General features: G+C 38.4%; 1 protein-coding gene across 2 annotated transcripts; it reads right to left on the bottom strand.

The window, feature by feature from the left end:
* Positions 1-8,058: 8,058 nt before the first annotated feature.
* On the bottom strand, positions 8,059-18,158 carry impa2 (inositol monophosphatase 2). 2 transcript variants are annotated; one of them, XM_044104126.1, is made up of 9 exons: positions 18,074-18,158; positions 17,659-17,758; positions 16,199-16,332; positions 14,723-14,827; positions 14,428-14,473; positions 14,111-14,219; positions 13,875-13,983; positions 12,517-12,668; positions 8,059-9,899 (listed from the first exon to the last, which is right to left on the bottom strand). In XM_044104126.1, exons 2-9 carry the CDS (start codon positions 17,719-17,721, stop codon positions 9,778-9,780), a joined length of 840 nt encoding a protein of 279 aa, XP_043960061.1. In that variant the 5' UTR covers positions 17,722-17,758; positions 18,074-18,158; the 3' UTR covers positions 8,059-9,777. The 2 variants fall into 2 exon arrangements, with proteins under 2 accessions (XP_043960061.1, XP_043960063.1); XM_044104128.1 differs by having other exon boundaries at positions 8,059-9,871; positions 18,074-18,147.
* Between the last annotated feature and the right edge of the window lie 623 nt (positions 18,159-18,781).

Here is an 18,781-nt window from a genome sequence, read left to right as displayed (position 1 = left end):
TACTAGATGCCCCCAGGAGTTTCATTCTCATCAGCGCAAAGGAAAAAAACAGCTTCCTGTCTTTCAAAAAGGCAGACCTGAAACATCATGATGTCCCATTTGCTCTCAGCTGAGAGCAGCTAGGGTTGAGTAAAAAAGTGGAAAATTTTAAGGGAGCCTTCCTCTCACTCTGGTGGAGGTGAAACAGAAACACACACCCGCCCTCACATGATTCAACGCAACAACTGACATGAGAGGTTTTTAAATAATGGCTGAATTTCTGAAGGTTGATGTCACAACATGTTTCAGGGAAGCTGGTCAGAGTTGACACGTGAGGAAGAAAACCTGTTGCTCTAGATTATTCCATAACTTAAATTTCAACATATAAAGGGGGTTTAAAGGTCTAGTCAAAGATTTACTAATACAAAATTTAGGTACAAAGAATGTACAAGTTTCAAACAAAGTATTCGTTAGCAAAATTAAATCGGTAAACAATCTTTCTCTTTCCACTCCTATTCAGGTTTCTGTGCATCACCCTGAATACACCATCTTCACTTTGAAGCACGGTGATGGCAACATAATGCTGTGGCGATGCAAAGTATCCCAGAATACAATCATAGAAGGCAAACATGTTTAATACGACAGAAGATATGGAAGAAAAATAGATTAGTGGTCCAAACAAGTGAAGATCTAACCTCTTTCTATATCTCTGCCCCGATTCAGATTATTTTTATTATTACTTTTCGGATAGTTTCTTGACGCAGTAGATGTTATCATTTAAGATAGTGTATTAATACACAATGACAAAAAAAAAAAAGAAGATTATGTATGTATGTGTGTGGTTAATGCATCCGCTCCCCTGCGTGTGTGTGTGTGTGCGTGCGTGTGCGTGTGTGTGTGTGTGTGTGTCTGTTATCAGAGAAGCCACAGAGCCTCCTCAGCCTTGGGGGTGACCGATGAAGTGCCTCCGCATATCAGTTTTTTGTCAAATACCATCTCATACAATGCAGCTGGCCCCTGCTTTTTACCCTTGGGGTGGGGGATGAGGATCATTTCTACTTCCACTTCACAATTGTGCAGTATTTCTGTTGGATTGTCACATAAACTCTTGATACAGTACACCGAAGCTTATGTATAGATGCTAAAAAGGTTTAAAACAAAAGGGTTTGGGGGTTTTGAATACTGTTGCAAGGCGCTGTGTCATAGCAAACAAAGCTGCTTGACAGTTTTAGATTTCCTGACAGCTTTCCTGCTTCATTCTCTTTTATTGTTTTCCAGTGGTGGAAAGATCCCCTGGTGAGCCCATGTAGAACAAGTATCTGTTTCTCAGAGAGCCTGCCGGAAGCTGGATAAAGTCTTGACAACACATTCACAAACCATGCGAATTTCCACACAGATAGTGTGAATAGAGCCCATATCTGTGTCTTTAAGTCAGAGTCTGCATTTCTTAGTATCCCTGTTGCTTGAAAAAGAAAATCAGCCATCGCAATCATTCAACCCTCGAAGCTAAACAATAGATTGTGTTGACTCTTCGTCCAGGATGGTATTTACTTGAGGTTTTTTGCCCGCGGGTGACATAGTTTGCATTTTATTATTCAAATGCATGCAGCAGTTAAGTCCTAAGGGACCAGAGGATATTTTCTGGATCGTCAAGCTTCTCCTGAAACTGTTGACAGTTATATAAAGTCACACCTTGCTGCAGGAAAAGTCGTTCAATTGGTGCTAAATGTTGCATGACTCAAGAAAATGACGTTGCATCTTTCTTTTTGCTTCTATTACTGCAAGATATATTATTCTGTGCTTGTGCTCAGACACAGGAAAGATGGCATCACTGTCTAATATTCTGTGCCTGTGTCAGAAAAAGGAGAGACGAACACGTTCTGACATGAAGCTGAATGCGACCACACCTTGCATAGCTTCGCTTCATGTGTGTCGCAACATGTTAGACTCATGTTTGTTGTGTAGCCATAAATGTTGAGCTGGTAACGGCAGCGCGGGGCCGCATCAGAGCCCTCCCAGAGGAAGTTCTACGTCTGATCTCAAATTTCATTGGCGACAGCTTTGTTAAACAGCAGCAAAGCCGGCAGAAACCGCAGATCCATTCCAGTAAACAAGTTGCAGATCTACAGGAAATCCTAATGCACCGGCTGCAGCTGAAATAAACAAACTGGCGTTAGATTTAGACAGATCAGTGCGGGTTATCATGTTGAAAGTTTTGTTTGAGAGTGAAGGAGGAGAGCAGCAGGAGAGGCGTTGTCACCCTGTTGTCCCCGTTGTGCACCGAACATAAGAGTCTCTGAGATGTTGAGAGACAAGTGGAGAGGAAGTGATGGGACAAGCAAAACAAATGCATCAGTCCTGCCGTCTCTGTGGCAGCTCTGTTATGAATAATTTATCCGGGATGACGGATGTTTTGGATGTTTGGTTCCCCGGGATCACAGCTGCAAAATTGAGGCACTGATGTGGTGGTGGGAAACTGCTGAAGGTCAGCGGTTCACTCTGAATGATAGTCTTTGAAACCCTGATGAGTTATTTAACACAAAGTTCTAGTTCTGGTAGGACTTTCTAGAGGTTCTTCTAGGGCATAATGTGAACTTCAGTTTGCTGACGTGAAGAAAGCGAGGCCTTTTTTATCTGCAGCCAATTATGTGAGCTACAACAGGATAATGAAGCACTTCAAGGTGTCCTGAACACACCATTGTCGGGCAGTGGCTTCTTTAAGTTACATGATGAAGCAATGTTGCCAACCATATGTTTTGTACTGTGTCTGAGTTTTGTAGTGTTTTATCTAAATTACTCAACAGGATTCTTGAGTAAAACCACCTTTGTGCAACACTTTTGTGAAACTTACAGTTTTAGATTCCTAAACTTGGGGATGAAGTCAGAATCACTAAACTTATGATGTACCTGGTCTCACTGCTCTCACCATCGTAAATTTGTCGCTTGGAGATGCAGAGTTGTTTGATTTGTGAGAAGATCAGTAATAATGCGCTACTTGAAGGGTGCAGCAGCCCAGGCAGGCAGACAGTAGGCACCCCGACAGCAGTGACACACCCGATACCTCCCGGCACTTCTGCTAGACCCATTAGTGAAGGCCCAGCCTGGACCAGCCTGTCGCCATGGCTGAAACCCATAATAACAAAAGGACAGAATGCGCAGCATCATCCTGCCTAGGGGCGAACTAGAGAAAAAACATCCATCCATCCATTCCTGGTTACTTGCTAAGACTGGTTTTAGAGTTCTACTATGCTTAAAATTGATAGGAAGTATTGATAGCACTGGACACATGTATTTGTAAGAACCAATGGCAGATTGTGAAGGGTACTTTTGTTGTAACCTTTGTGAGGAGAACTCAAAACTTACATGCAAATTACATGACAGTCACCAACTATAAACGCACACTTCTTTCATACAAATATTTGGCCTTACTTTACCTCCAGCATCACTATTACTTCAATTTGGTAACCATGAAAAATTGTATTACCGTCTTCTTAACACTCCTCAGGCTCCTCAAAAGACCCTTTGGTCCCATCGGAGTGTGAGCCTGATAAGACTTTATTGGTATTTCCCGTTTTTCCTGAAATTCAGAATATATGGAATTTCACTAAAACCCCTAACAAGTATTTGCCTCCAAGTGCAGAATAATACATGAGGTTGAGAGTGAAGGAGGAGTTTACCTCCAGGAAATGACACGTTTCAGAAAACATTTGGGGACTCAGACAGGAAAGCTGAATTCTGGACACATGATGAAAACGTATGGATATTAAAAGCTATTAAAAAAGAAAAAAAAAATTGAGAGTGTATGTGTAGAATGAGTAAATAATTGACCTGATAAGATGTTTTCATCCACCTATATAACTATTATAACTAAGTGTTGAAAACCTTTCTGAATTAGACAGATAAAATTCAAAAGATAGAAATAAAATAGATTAATTGTTCTTGACTATGACTTGTCCAGTCACTACAGAAAAGAAACAGAATAGTATTTTGTTGTTCTCCTATACTTACAATACCCTTAAAAGCATTTTTATACACTTTGAAGTTTTTTTTCCCAATTTGCTTTGATGCATCCAGACACTTGAATGTATTTTATTAGGATTTTATGTGATAGAGCAACACAAAGTATTGTATAATTTTGAGATAGAAGGAGAAGGATGTTCTAGTTTTAACACACTTGCTTTTTCTCAAATTTCCTGCCAAGAAACCAAATTTCCTTGTGTGATTCTCAAAGCGGTCTTGTTTTTCTTTGGACGTTGGTTAAATTTTTCCGTTCAGTTTCAGTTTACCAAACCATAACAGTGGATTGTGTACCTTGTTCTTTAAAAAAGTACCAGTATCAATTTGTCATCTCTCCTTTTTTTAAGTGCTAGGCCTAAAAAAAAGCACACAAAAAAGTATCTGAAAATCATGTTTTTCCAGAATATAGTAAAGAAAAATCCAGCAAAGACCTGAAATAAGATGTGGAAGGTGAGTCATCCTCCAATCGATGATCTACTATCCCAGCAGCATTTACATATGGTACACCCTGTTTTAGCAAGCTAAGTGAGTATTCTTCTAAAAATAGTCATGGACATGACTGAAACTGAATGAATAAACATTCAGGTTGGAATCTAAAAATACTTTTTAAGGTTAAATTCATCTATCACGTGTTGTGTTTTAATCTGCAACAGATCTCAATTTAAACTGCTGTGTGAATTCAGAGACCGTTTCTTCTTTCTATCATGCCCCTAAAGTTTCTACCAAATACTATCCTCATCTTGATTGAGTCTTCCAAACCTGTGTGGCCTCGCAAAGCCTGAAGTTATAAATTTCTTGGGAAACTGCGTAGAATTCTGCATATCTCATTTTGCTCTCGGGGGGTTTTACTGGTGACATGGTTGACATTTTGATTTTCTGGTGAAGCAGGAAAAGCGAGCAGAGTTTGCTCAGGCTAACAGCCAGAGCAAGATGGGGATTTTTTTAGGGAAGAAGGGAAGAAGACAACAGCAATGCCACCTTTACAGTCTTAGCCTGGTCCCACACATAGCCTACCAAGCACTGTTATAAATTAGTAGATCAAAGTAAGAAACAAAACAGAAGCTTTTTCTGAAACGATTTTGCCTGGAAAATTTATCCTTGAAAAGAACAAAACATTTTTTAAAGTTTATGAAATTAAACAATCTTGTTATTTAATAAATTCTTGACTCATTTCTATTTCTTATTAATCTCATGTGCTAAGAGGTATTCATAGTGGATACAGCACCATGAAGAAGTTAAAGCTAAGGACAGAAAGATGTAGATAAACCTCAGAGTAAACACATACAACAAAGAACAACTAAAATGAGTTATTATGACTAAAAGTACAGAAGATGAAATGGGGATAAAAAGCACAAAAGAACTCCACTGGGCCAGTGTAGTGACATAAATAGGAACCAAACAGAGCGTGGTAAAAGCAAGTGGTACAGCACAAATCTTACTTGTCCAACTCTTTACAAAATAATAAATCTACAATCTATCCTACAATCTACAGCTGTAGAATCACCAAGAAGTAAATTTGTCTCCCTTATATAATAAAAATGTATCAAACATAATAGTTTTGACTCTGCAAATTGATACCTACATTTTAGCTTCTGTTTCTTTAAGAAGCTCCTGCTCTTTATGACACTGATCACAACAATGCTTCTCATTATGCCATTTACACACGTTCTCAGGAGTGTTGGACTGAGTAATAATTTGTAGGACAACCTCAGTGGACTTGAAGTTCCAGCAGGTGCTTGCTAATCGCTGCTGCCGCTAGTCTGGAGGAGTTGTTTGGGGGAGCGATGCTCTGTAAGGCAGAAGCTCACGACGAGTTTTGTGGAAAAGGCGACACTTTGTCAGAACTATTGATTAAGCACCCCTGAATGGTTGCCGTGGGAGATTCAAGGATTCCTCAAACATGCAAAAATAATCCAAACACCACTCTGGGTATGTTTTTTTTTAATTAATTAATTTTTTTTATGAGGGGGTAACATAACGTAATATAAAGCTCAAAAAACTTGATTTTACGTAATACCCCCTTTGAGAACTCACCTTGCTGTCACTATGGATTTGCTTGATCTTTTTGTCCAATTCTACTGCATATCATACTGTGACATTGAATTACAGTATTACAGTATTTATTTGAAAGCCTCATCTCAATGCCAAAAGATCACAAATTAATAGGCTCGTGCTGAATGTGTGTTAACATTGCATAACTATATTTAGTACACCACTCTCAAAAGCACTTGGGGTAAATTTGTTGGGATAAGCCAGGAAATCATAGCTTCGGCAGAGAACAATGCCTGCCACTTGTTGGAGGTTACCGGGTCATAAAGTTGGAGAATGAGGACGTGGTTGGTTGAGGTATTAATGACTCCGTAAACAATAAGAGAGCATGAAAATTTAAAGACGCAGGGATCTGGCAGGATTGCTGCAGAGCCGCTGGAGAAAAACCGGTGATAACGACTCCGCCAAACTCCCCGCCTGCATACGAGCATGCACCACTGGCTTCCAGAACACATAAAGTCTGGGTTTGCTCGAGTAAAGTGTTTTAAAACCATTTGTTAGTCATCAGCAAACACAAGCTGGAGGGGAGAAGAAAAAAAAAGAGCCCATGGAGGCTTATTTTATAGAGCATATCAGCCGAGGATGGGGGGTGAACCGTTTGCAGCTCTGACTGAAAGGGCAGGGGAAACGCAGCACACAACTTTACATGCTGTAATGGCTTTTATCTCTTTCCTAAATCACAACAGTAGCTGTGACTGTTTTTACTGCGTGTCCAGAGGCCTGTTTTCAGTTAGTCACCAGAGACATTTTTTTCTTGTTCGTGCCTTCACTTTATAGATTTATCCCTTTTCTAGGTCAAAGCCACACTTTGTGGATTCAAGTTACTGCGCCTGGGTGTTGGGAAGCTGGGATACAGAACAAATTTTTCACACAGACGCTTAACTCAACAGTTCTCTGCAAAACTGGTGATAAATCTTCCAACATTTCATTTTTGGGGATGTTACATTGCATTTTAATGGGTTAGTCTAGCATGTAATTGTAGTTAGATCCTCTGCAAAAGTACAAATAAAATGCTATGTGTGTTCAGGAAATTAACAGAAGACCCCCTTAATGCACCATCCCAGCTGGTAGTGGCAGCAGCATGCTGTGGGGAAGCTCTTTTTAAGCATAATGAAGCGAGTCAAACCTGGTAATATGGTTGGAGTGTACATGTTCAGCCACAATACAATTAAAACCATCTCTTACGGTAACTGCAGCAAGACAAAATATAAATTTTTAAGTCTTGAAGTAGATTCTGAATTTGATTTATAACGAGGCCGCGCATGCCAACGGATATGATTCGATCCAAACCATTTTGTCGTTGCTCTGGTTGGATCTCTGCAGCTCCTTCAGTTACCAAAGCTCTCTTGGCTGCTTATCCAATCAATGCTTTTCTTGCAAAGTCTGTCGGTTCATTTGGTTGCCCTGGATTTATGTAGGCATATCAAATGCACGCCACACTTTCAAGATTACATTTGTTAAAAAAAAAAAGTGAGTCGATTATACGTTCCCTTTCTTCTCACCATTTTGCATTATTTTGAGTTGGTTTTGCACAGAAAACCTGAGTAAAACATACCAAGGTTCCCAGCAATATGATGAAATTGAAGAGGTGTGAATAACTTTATTTACACAAAGGAAGCAAGAATTTAACGGGAATGTCTAAATGATGCAAAACAGAAATGAGAGGCATCTTGACAGATTTGATCTCTTTTTTTTTCCCCTTCCACTAACTGTTCATTTCTATTTTCCTGCAGGGATGAGTCATGACACTGAGCTCCCATATTTAGTCATGAAGCTTGCCATCTGCTCAGTCAGCATATTTCCTGTAGAAATGTTCATACACAGGCTCTTATTTCTGCTGCCAGTTGTCTATTACATCTGTGGATTACAACAATGGCGTGTCTGTGCAGGTCGACACCAGCCTCAGCTGCAGCTAAACGAGTCAATCTATGAAACTGAAATACAGAGGCAAGGATGCAGAAACTATATTTAAGGGGATTTTTTTAAAACTTTAAAAAAAACACATTAAAGATACACATGTCACTTTTTTTTTTATTCTAGACTTGATAAGGAGCCATACAGTACAGAAAAAATAGATATACAGTACAGGAGTTAGTCATGTGGTGAATTGTGGAAAGTGCAAACTAAATTCACTCTTAAAACAGGTACAGCGCTTTCTGGAGAAGATGTCTAAAAACCCTTAAATTACATAGAAATGAAATTATTGAGATCAAATAATCTCAGACTGAACAATTTCAATAAAACCCAAAATTATATTTCTTCCAAGGAGGGAAAAAATAGAATCCAACATTTAGAAATAATTGCGTCCTGTGAACCGTTTCTGTGTTGGTTTGGTCACGTTTAGAAATCCTGATCCTCTTGAGAGAATTTGACATACATTTTCGAGGCTTTTCAAAGACTTAACAATACCGACCACTCCAACAACGACTCAGAGGCATTGGAAAGGAAAACAGCCCCCAGAATCACACATCTTCCACCATACCCACCAATAGGTTTCAGTTGTCTTTCTACTTAATAATGCTTTATGTCACACCAATCCTACTCTCAGTGGTTGATACTGAAAAGCTAACGCTTTGTTTCATGTAGCCAAAGCACCACTTCCAGTTAAAGAATAATGAAATAATTTACATTTAGGAAGACTTTCTATGGTGCCACTGTCAAAATAAGGGTTTCTACAAGTTTCAGTAAGTTACATATAAGACTTTTTAGGAGCAGAAATAGTTTAATACAGGAGCGACATGAATTACAAAAAAGAAAAAGAGAGACTTAGCTTAATTGATTTATAACTTTACTTACCAAGCTAAATATGAATGCCAAATTAAGTTGATGAATTTTGGCTCTCAAATTCAGTAATTGATGATGAATTAAGCAGTAAATAAATAATCTAAGACATACCGTCTCCTACTAGATTTCAGACCTAGAACAAGAAATCACAAGACTTTTTAAGGCCATAAAATGGAGGTTATTACAAATAGGACATCTTTTTCAGGGACCTGCAAAAACTGGTTAGCATGTAGATAGCATGTGCTCGCTGCAAAGAAGACATACTGAGCCCAAGACGCCGCTCTTTTCTGCAGAGTGTTTGTAGATTTTGGGGGTTTTATGGCTCTGACTGCAGATATGGGCAAGTTTAGACTCAGCACATCTTCTCTTGTAGCCATTCCTAACCAACCAGTCAACCAATATGGATTGAATTCAGAGCTCTGCTGTCTTTCCCATTTTTAAATTGGGAAAGACAGACCAAGACAGACCAGAATGATGATAAATATCTTTTGAAGTTTAAAAAGATATTGTGAATTACTTGTATGAGTATATGTCTAAAAAAAAAATTGTTACATTTTTTTACATGTGACTTTTTTCCCCCAACTGATAAATATTCTTAGTTTAAACATCTTTAGAAATAAGCATGAACCTTGATGTTAATATTTCTATGCCTGTAATGATGCTGTTTTGAGTTACCTATTAATAAAAATTTATTTTTTGTGTTTGAATAATAAAAAAAAATGCCTGAGTGATTCAATAAAATACAACACAGTGCAAACAACTCAACAACACAAAAGTATGTGTGTATGACTAAGTACTGATATGCAGGAGAATAAAATGCTTAACGAATCCGCCTGCTGTTGTTCAGAGGTAACTATCGTTTTGGTTCTTAAGGCAAAAACAGGCTCAACACTTGTTACACAGAAAGCAGCTGTGTGTTTTTACTCGGCTTCAGCTGGCTGTGGAGGTTTAGAGGCCTTCTGCGTCGTCCCTGCCAACGGGGAACTCTGTTATCTCCTTGGTAATTCGTTCAGCTATCGTCCTGCTGCTGGCAACAATCAGCCTGCGAGACATCAGATCAAACGGCCCGCCTGGTTAAAGGAGAGACGTAAAAATAAGAACTTTTTTTTCTCAATATGATAAGAAAAGAAATGATTAACAGAGAAGTGTGTGTGTGAAAACAAATGAATGATTCAATAACATGTTGCCTTTAGAAGTCCACAGATCACATTTCTACAAAAGTATATTTTTTAAAGTTTTATGAATGATCAGGGGTACCTGAAGCACTTGAAAGCTGAATGAGTATAATAATCTATACCAAATAGTTGAAGAACCTAAAGGACATATTAGAAACAATAAATTTCTTTATTCAATAACAAAGGACTTTATATTTGGCTTAGCAGCAAAGTTTTTGAACAGAAAATATTGCTTGTTTTGCCAATATATAGTTTTGATTAAAATGAGAATAAAATGCAGACCTAGAAAAGGGAAAAATAAAAACTCCACACTTTTCCAGACTGCAAGAAAGACCAGATTATTTTTATTTTGTCCCTAGATGTAAAACTCTTGACCTGAAACCAGGTGCACTTTCGATTTACCTTGACTATCTTTTGCGGCTCATAGGAAATGTGGCCCAAACGAGAGACGAGAATAGAAGAAGACGGTGAAAAACTTTGACAGAAAAAGAAGATCAAGTACTCTAAGGTGACATTTTCTATTCTGCAGAAACCACGAACACAGCTGTGCTCAGCCAGGGGGGGGGCTTGTGAATATCTCGACACATGCTGCTGCCTCACATCTTGACATTTCTGTTTACATGGAAGGAAACCAAGGTGTTTACATAATGGGGTGACACTTGGATAATGTTCAGTAAAAATCATCAAAAACATCCCTAAAATTGTTTGGGAAGCATACAGTAACCATTATGTGTCTAATTTGTCTACGATGAATGTTTATTAAGTCCTATAGCAGATCTGTCAGACCAGAAATAACATTTTGCTGAGCTTGTTTCTTGATGCAACAGTGACCCCTACACTCCAAATCTGGAAAAGTGAAGCATAAGTTGCATTTTTTAAATAACTTAAGTTCTCGCTAGTAAGATGAACAGCAAGTAAAAAAAAAAGTGAAAAAGTCGTGAAGCTATGATTCACAGAGCTGGTGCTGGAGACAGAGCTCCGTTTCCACAGTGACCGGCTACTTTTGGCTTAGAGAAGAGCAGCGAGAGATTTCCTGCCTCTACGTGTCTCGCTGTACATCGCAGCATGCTCGGCACAGCGCAAAGGTTGCTTTCACTTTCCTAAGAGCAAACCCCTTGATGCACAGCACATGCAGCGTAGGTGAGGGTTCAGAGAGAAGAGGGGCCTTTACCTCAAAGAAACCACCTGCAGAATCTGCCCCTGTGGGCGGTGAGCTATCAGGGAATCAGCTCCATGTCCAAACACCTCCCTCACCTGATTGGACAAACTGGTTTCAGTTTTTAAGCAAGGATGTGTCGATTGTTCTCAGGCTGAGCCCCTTCTTGAGTTTGCCATGACGATCCCAAAAGCTGGGAGAAAAGGAGTGAAACCGGGGAGAGGGGAAGCAGTTTGTCTAGGAAGTGTGTAAGCTTCGATGAGGCCAGGCTCCCTTTGGAGATTTTCCAGAAGAGCAAACTGCAGCAGTCATCCAGCTCACTGGCCAGATTGCAAATATTGATCGCAAGGAGAAGTTTTGAGTATCTACCAGACAAATCAGTTAATGCATTGTTAAAGAAGTTGAAATGAATGACAGGGTTACGGGTGTTTTAGGGGATAAGCTTTGTAGGGAGCATCAATATGTCACTGGACTGGACAAGGCCTATTAGCCGCTGTAGCTAGTGACACACACCTGAGGCGCCATTACTGTGCACTGAATAATATCCACAGAGACTATAGTGGTCCAAAGTGGGATGAGTGTGAATCTGTCAAAAGAAATAGTTGACGCACTCTTATTTATTATCTGATTTCTTTAAAATATGGTTTAATTAAAACATGAGAAAATTGCATCTGTTTTAAGATGTAAAATAACTATTCTCCCTAAATATAAATCTATAAACAGTTTGGTTTCAGTCAGTTCTGTCAAGATGCAAGAGACGACTAATCAAATACAATAATTTAATTTTAGTAGCCATAGTCTGTTAAGGTAAAAAAAAAAAAAAACTGCGGCTACTATACTTTATAAAATATTTCATCCTTTTTGATGACTGTTATGTATAACAAACCCGTTGTCATGGCAACCGACTGACAGCAGCTCCGCAGACCGAAATGCATCAGGAAGTAACATCAAAAAACAGGCAAACATTCACCCCACAAAAAGAAAGATACATACAAACAAAAACTAACTTATTTTCTCTCAGGTTTTTCTCTCCATAGAAGCCACACCTGGCCTGGAAGAGGGCACCGCTTGAGATATCCTGCAGTCAACTCATCATTCTTCCTATCCTGCTATTAACGTTTCCCTTTCATTACTACAGAAAGATAAAATAATAAACTAAACTTAATGCACTGCTTGATAACTAGGCTCAATTGGCCAATCTCTTAAAGTGTCTCAAGATGACATTTGTTGTGAACTGACACTAAATTAGTAGAAAAGTCCCTAAAGTACACATTTAATTGGTCTCTTTGACAGATACTTCAGTACGTTTTCAGCAGAATCCCTGTTTGAAGACGTCCAGTTATCTCTGTGACTCACCTGAAATGTCCATGATGACTCCTCCAGCTTCAGTCACGATGGCCGCCCCTCCAGCCATATCCCAGCAATGGATCCCCATGTGATAGTAAGCGTCGGCCGAACCGGACGCCACTAGGCACATGTTGATGGCTGCGCTGCCTGGGGAGCGGATCCTGGAAACAGGACATTTAGTTTCAGTTTGCAGTGGGAATAAATGAGCAGCAATCATCCCCTGCTTAACAGTTCATTACGTTACTGTGCATATTGTTGCTTTTTCAACTTTTCCTTTTTTTCTGAAGAGAAAAAAGCACAACTTACTTTAATTTTGAGAAAACACTAACAAGAGGCGGCTTTTATTGTTAGAAAAGACAGATAAAAAAAGGTTGCTGTGTACACAACAACAAGGGAGAAGAAGGTGGAGGGCAGCAGCAGCTTCCATATGATTTATTAATAGACAACGTTTTGATCTAATTCAGGTCAAAAGATTAAAACTGAAGAGGGTAAGACCATTTATACAAACCTCCCACTGGGAGGGTTCAGGCACTTTGAGGTTATTTAAAAAATGCATCACAGAATACTAAAGAGGGATGGGTCTATGAAAAAAAGAGCTTTTAGGTAAATTCCTATTTTTGAGTCTTCACTCTAAACAAAACAAAAAATAAAAGCTAATCAGTGTTTGTTTTACAAGATGTACAATATCATACTGCTGAATGAGACCTTGAAGGGGTAAAGATATGGAGTGTGAAGGTGTAGAAGTTTCCATTTCAATGTTTTTTATTTTATTTTGAGAGGTATTTTGTGCTAAATGCAGAATAAAATAACTACTCAAAAGTAAATAAAAAATTTTAAACAGTTGGAGCACAATAACAAATTTTGCTGGACGATAAATTGTTCCAGAAGTTATTGCGATAAATGATAAAATTGTTGTTTTGAGACCATTTTCAAGTAACATAATGGAAATGCCTTGAAGTCGGCAAGTTTCCAGCTAAACCGTTACTGCAGCCACCTGTTCCTGACTCATGCCAGAAAAGAAAAACCTTTCCCGTTTTTCTATCACAAACCTAAACATGTGAAGTTTGCTAAGCTTGACTCAGCTGGAACCATTTTTTTAATAAAAAAGGTCAATAATTTTTGTCACTCATTGGAGAAACTGAACCTTAGACATTATATGGAATCATCTCACATACAGTGAAAAACAATATGCCATATTTTTTCTAATTTTGACAATTATGGCTTACAGACAATGAAAACAACAAAAGAAAGAGTTTAAGAAGATACAAAAATGACATTTTATACTGAAATGTCAGGCTTCTGAGAAGTATGTCGGTTTTGCCTTCTCCTACATTAATTGCTGCAACACTCCATAGGTTAATATTTACCCATGAACAGGTATGGTGAGGATAGTCTTGATGTTGGCCAACATAATGTTGAAGTGCTCAGCTTCCTCCTTAAAGCCCATTTCAGTCAGCACCAAAGACTTGCTAATGTCTTCAAAAAAGGAAACAAAAAGAAATCCATTCATTCCTGAAACAAACGGGATCAACAGCGGACGTCCAGCTCCACCTAGTGGATTGATTTGCAACTACAGTACCAATCATGTGTAGTACAGAATCACCTTTCTGCCCGGACACTTTGATGAGGTTTCCGTTGCAAAATGCCCCCTTGCCCTTCCGCGCCGTGTACATTTTGTCCTCAATGCAGCTGTAGACAATCCCAAACTCTATCTGAGAGCAAAAGGCAGTGCAGAAAACACGCTGATGATTGAAGCTGTGTGGGAGGAGGGCTAAAAACAGAGCAGCAGCTGCATAACAAGGAGGATTTTTCAGCATCACTATTCAGAGATTCACAAGGCGACAATGGAGTTAATGTCTATTATAATCAAGAAATCACAGCAGGGGAATAAACATGAGATTTGCATACATTAAGACCTACCTCTTTCTTCACTGTGAAGCCGATTGATACAGACACAAAGGGGAACCTACCCAACAGAAATGTACAATATAAAACATCCGTTTAATCAACTCCCAGTAGGAGTCAGGCTCTAAGAAGCGAGCTTCTATCATCAGTTCATTTTCATCTAATTATCCCTGAAGACAATCCAAGAGAGGACAATCCAAGAAAGGGAAGCTAATTAAAAGATAAAAATAGTTAAGGAGGGACTGAGATGAAACGGATTCAGAGCAGTTTCAGGCTTCCAGGGAGAGCCTTACATCCTGGTTAAGAGTACCTGTGCACAAAGTTGGTGGTGCCGTCAATGGGGTCGATGATCCAAGTGGGATCGTCGGTGAGGATGCTGGGAGCACCAGCGGCTACCGACTCCTCACCGATGAAGCTTAGAGATAAAAAACAAAAGAAAACAGATAAAACGGCAGCGGTTTTTAATTACTAAATTGATTTGATATGAAGATCTTTGACAAAAATTGTATTATGAAGCATGTCTAAGTAAAATAACAAAAACCTAACACACCTGCTTTAAGCTTTCGATTTTTGTAACACTTAAAGGGGCGGTGTTATGCATTTTCCAGGAAAACAGCTATTTTATGGCGCAATCAAGTAACTATGTTACCTTCAGTTGTTATTAAGATATATATATATGTATATATATATACATATATATCTTAATAACAACTGATATATATATGATATATATATATATATATATATATATATATATATATATATATATATATATATATATATATATATCAAACATGACACAAAATAAATGTGACTTTGTAATTTGACTACTTGAAATCGTCCCGTCTCTTTTAGGAGCATATGAATTATTATTCATATGTTTAACACACACATTAATAAATAGTTTACAGAGCTTGACAGGGTCTGAAATGACCAACACTTTATATGTGTAATTATATAAGCATGGTCTGCTGGCATTAGCCTTTAGCATAAAGCATATTTAGCGGGTACAGAGGTTCTCAACCTTGTTAAACAGAGAGCCGCCTGCTTGCATTGACACAAATTCTCCATTCTCGCTCTACTGTAGCATGGGAGCACAAAAAAACTTTTAAAAAATGTGTAAGTTCAGATTTTTTTCCTCCTTTAAATTTGTAACATAATGCTTAATCCTTGAAAATTACAAATTACCTGAGACTTTATGCTAGTGTGTTTTCAGAAAATAGAAAAAAAGAGAGTTACTCTTAGTGAGCGAAAAAGGTGACATGGTTAACTACAAAGGTTTAATCTGTTGTGCATGTACAAACAACAAACATAATTTTGGTCATAATTTGCTCCACGTGCAGACCGGCGATGTGTGTGCAAGTGATCTGGTTTACAAGCAGCCGGCACATCTAGAACAGGCGCCTAATGGCACAACAGCAGGCAACTCGAGTTGAGCAACACATTATTGGCAGCTGCCAAATCACTTGACAACGGCAAAACCAGCTGAAAATACCCAAAACACTGGGTGAAAAACTTTTGCATCAGGAAAAAGCTGTAAATAGACAAAATACTGCAATCACAGAAAACAGCGGCTACCGCAGACACAATGCTGCAACCACAGGAAATACTGTAGAAGCAAGAGGGAAAATGCCACGAATAGCAAAAGCAACTGCAGATTTGAAACCCTGCAAACTTGCAAAATAATTCATCGCTCCATTCCTCTTATGTCCTCTGGAAGCGGTTGTTCTTCAGATGGGTTAAAAAACAACTCATGCATCGCAGATTTTCCATAACAGCAGCGCACCTGTGTGTGGGATACTTCTTTTTTAAGGAAGATATAATGAGCTGCTCCACTTTTTGGTCCGTCTCGGTCACCAGGTCAACCGGAGAGCTCTTCTGCATGATGGTGATGTCCTTCTGCAGCGCCTCGCGGATCATCTGTCAGAAACATGGCAACGACTGAACACATCTGCTGCTCTAATTAGCCCCATGTGATGAGCGTCATGGTGACAGATTGTTGGCAAGGGTTGGCCACAGACGACAATGTGTCTGAGCTCTGTAGGTTCATAAATTTATTCCGCCTGGGGTTTCCTTTAGTGCAACATTATGTTCATTCTGTAACATGTTAGTACCGAGGAACGAATTCCATAATGAGCACTTTGGGAGCAGAAAAAATGCAAATGACAACTTGCATACAAAAAGCAGGACTATCTGCACCTTTTAAAGAGAAAGCCTTAAATAAATTGAATTTTATTGCAGAACTTCACTAAATTCTCTAGAAGAAAACCAGGCCCACAGCATCACAGATCCTTTACAATACAAAACATAGGGAATTGGGGCTGGAGGTGTGTTTGTTACTGAAAAATTTAATCTTAGTCTCAAGTAACTCCAGAGCTCTTCAGCAAACTACACATGTTTACATTTGAGATGATGAGACAGAAAAGCCTTTTTCCCGTCATGCTTCCCAAACAACTGGTTGCTATGGAGACTTAGTGACCCCAGGAAGCCACTCTTTACAACAGTTCTCCAACATCAACACTGCCTTCACTAAATCTAACTGATAATATTTCTCCAAAGAAGCACAGTTTTGTTTTTGCTTTGCTTTTCGATGTGCGATGAAACAATGAACTGGTTTAATATTATGTATTTCCAATCAGTGGTTTTATATTTAATTATCTTTTTCTTTTGTTTTTTACTTCTATGAAATAGACATGTAGAGACACATAACAAAGAGACATACTCTGTTTTTTCCTCCCTAGAATTAAACTAATCTAAACTTTTCACGCTTTATGTCAAATAGTATTGATCAGATAATTTCTATCAGCTGAATGTCAGAATTATAAGAGGTAATTTTATGTTATTTTCTTATAAATTTGAAAGGTTTGCACACATTAGTAAATGGAAGAACTGCCTTTTAAACTGTATTACTTGGGTTAAATGTTTGGGTTTTCCTTCACCAAGCTTATCACAATAATTTCATGGGGTTCTGACCCAATCCTCCTGACAGAACTGGTATGTTTGAGGCAGATTTGTCTTCTGATTTGCTCTTAAATACAAAAGTGTCTAAAATAAAGTAAAATACAAATAACAAGTTTCTGATGGCTACTCCAAAATATTGACTTTGCTGTCCTGAAGCCACTTTCTTAGTGAAAGAAACTGATTAGACCTTACTGCAGAGGCATTATGTTGGAAAGCTTTCTGGTAAAATCAATAAACCTGGTTATGTGTTAATTAAATTATTATCCTCATAAATACTTTGCTTACCTTTCCTGCCTGTTTGGTGACATCTAAACAGAAGTCCATACATTCCTGCCAAGGATCGCTCATGTTGATGAAGAGGAGCGAAGAATAAAGATTAAGATACCTGGAAGATAAAGGGAGGCTTTACTAAAACACAGCAACATCCAGTCCGTCTAGTTAACAGTCCTTTAAGACAGCAACCGTAATATAAAATATTTTAAATTGGTTAACAACATGTTTTGAATAAAAAAAGAGGGAAATATTAGTTTTAGCATAGGTTAGATTTCTAAGGTAGTTTGTAGCTTCACAGATTTAGTGCAGGACGATTAGATGTCATGTACCAAAACACCGTCAGATAATTTCTCAAACAATTGTGGATTTGATTTAATTTCCGCCTTTGAGTGCACACTTTGAGGGATCTCAAGCTAATTTAACCAACCTGCAGAATGAGACACCGCCACAACATTGACGTTTAGCCGTGGGAGACTGAAGCTTCCGCTTCGTTTTCTTCTTCCTGGCGGATTGAAAACAACTTCAGAGGTGCATACCGCCCCCTAGTGTACATGACTGTGACCTCATCATCTCCACTCACTGTATTCTTACTTTGTCTAATGTAAAAATAATGAATAATTCTTTATTCATCACTTATAATATTTCCTATTGTTATATTTCTTTTAGCTGCATATTTAATATGCTTCATCAAAACATGATCAGCACTTTCTTTCTCCCCGCAAACGTCACATTTGTTGTTTTTCTTTGTCCCTATTATAAATAATTATTCTCATTATTACATCTTCCCTTCTCTTTTCTTCTCAGCCAATTATTTTTTTTTCCAAATTCTGGTATTCTACACAATGTTTTTCCTTTCTTATTTTCCTTCCAATTTTTTACCATATTTCTATTTATTTTCCTTTACTAAAAGTGTTCAAATGCAGAAAACTCCTGATTTAAACCAACAGGTGGCAGCAGCATCACTGGTAAAAACAACAAACGTATGTCTAAAAGTTATGCTGGGCTTTGAAGATATGCAAACTGATGTTGAGAACTTTAATTGCATAGAACTGATTTTGTCAGCAGAGAAAAACTAGCAAAATTTAACTGATTGGATATTTTACTCAAAAACATTCTTGAGGACTTAATATATATT

The sequence above is a fragment of the Gambusia affinis genome, linkage group LG21 (genome assembly GCF_019740435.1).
Source record: "Gambusia affinis linkage group LG21, SWU_Gaff_1.0, whole genome shotgun sequence".
Taxonomy (NCBI): Eukaryota; Metazoa; Chordata; class Actinopteri; order Cyprinodontiformes; family Poeciliidae; genus Gambusia; species Gambusia affinis.
The sequence above is the reverse complement of the archived record's forward strand: the minus strand, read 5'-3'. Positions and strand labels throughout refer to the sequence as shown.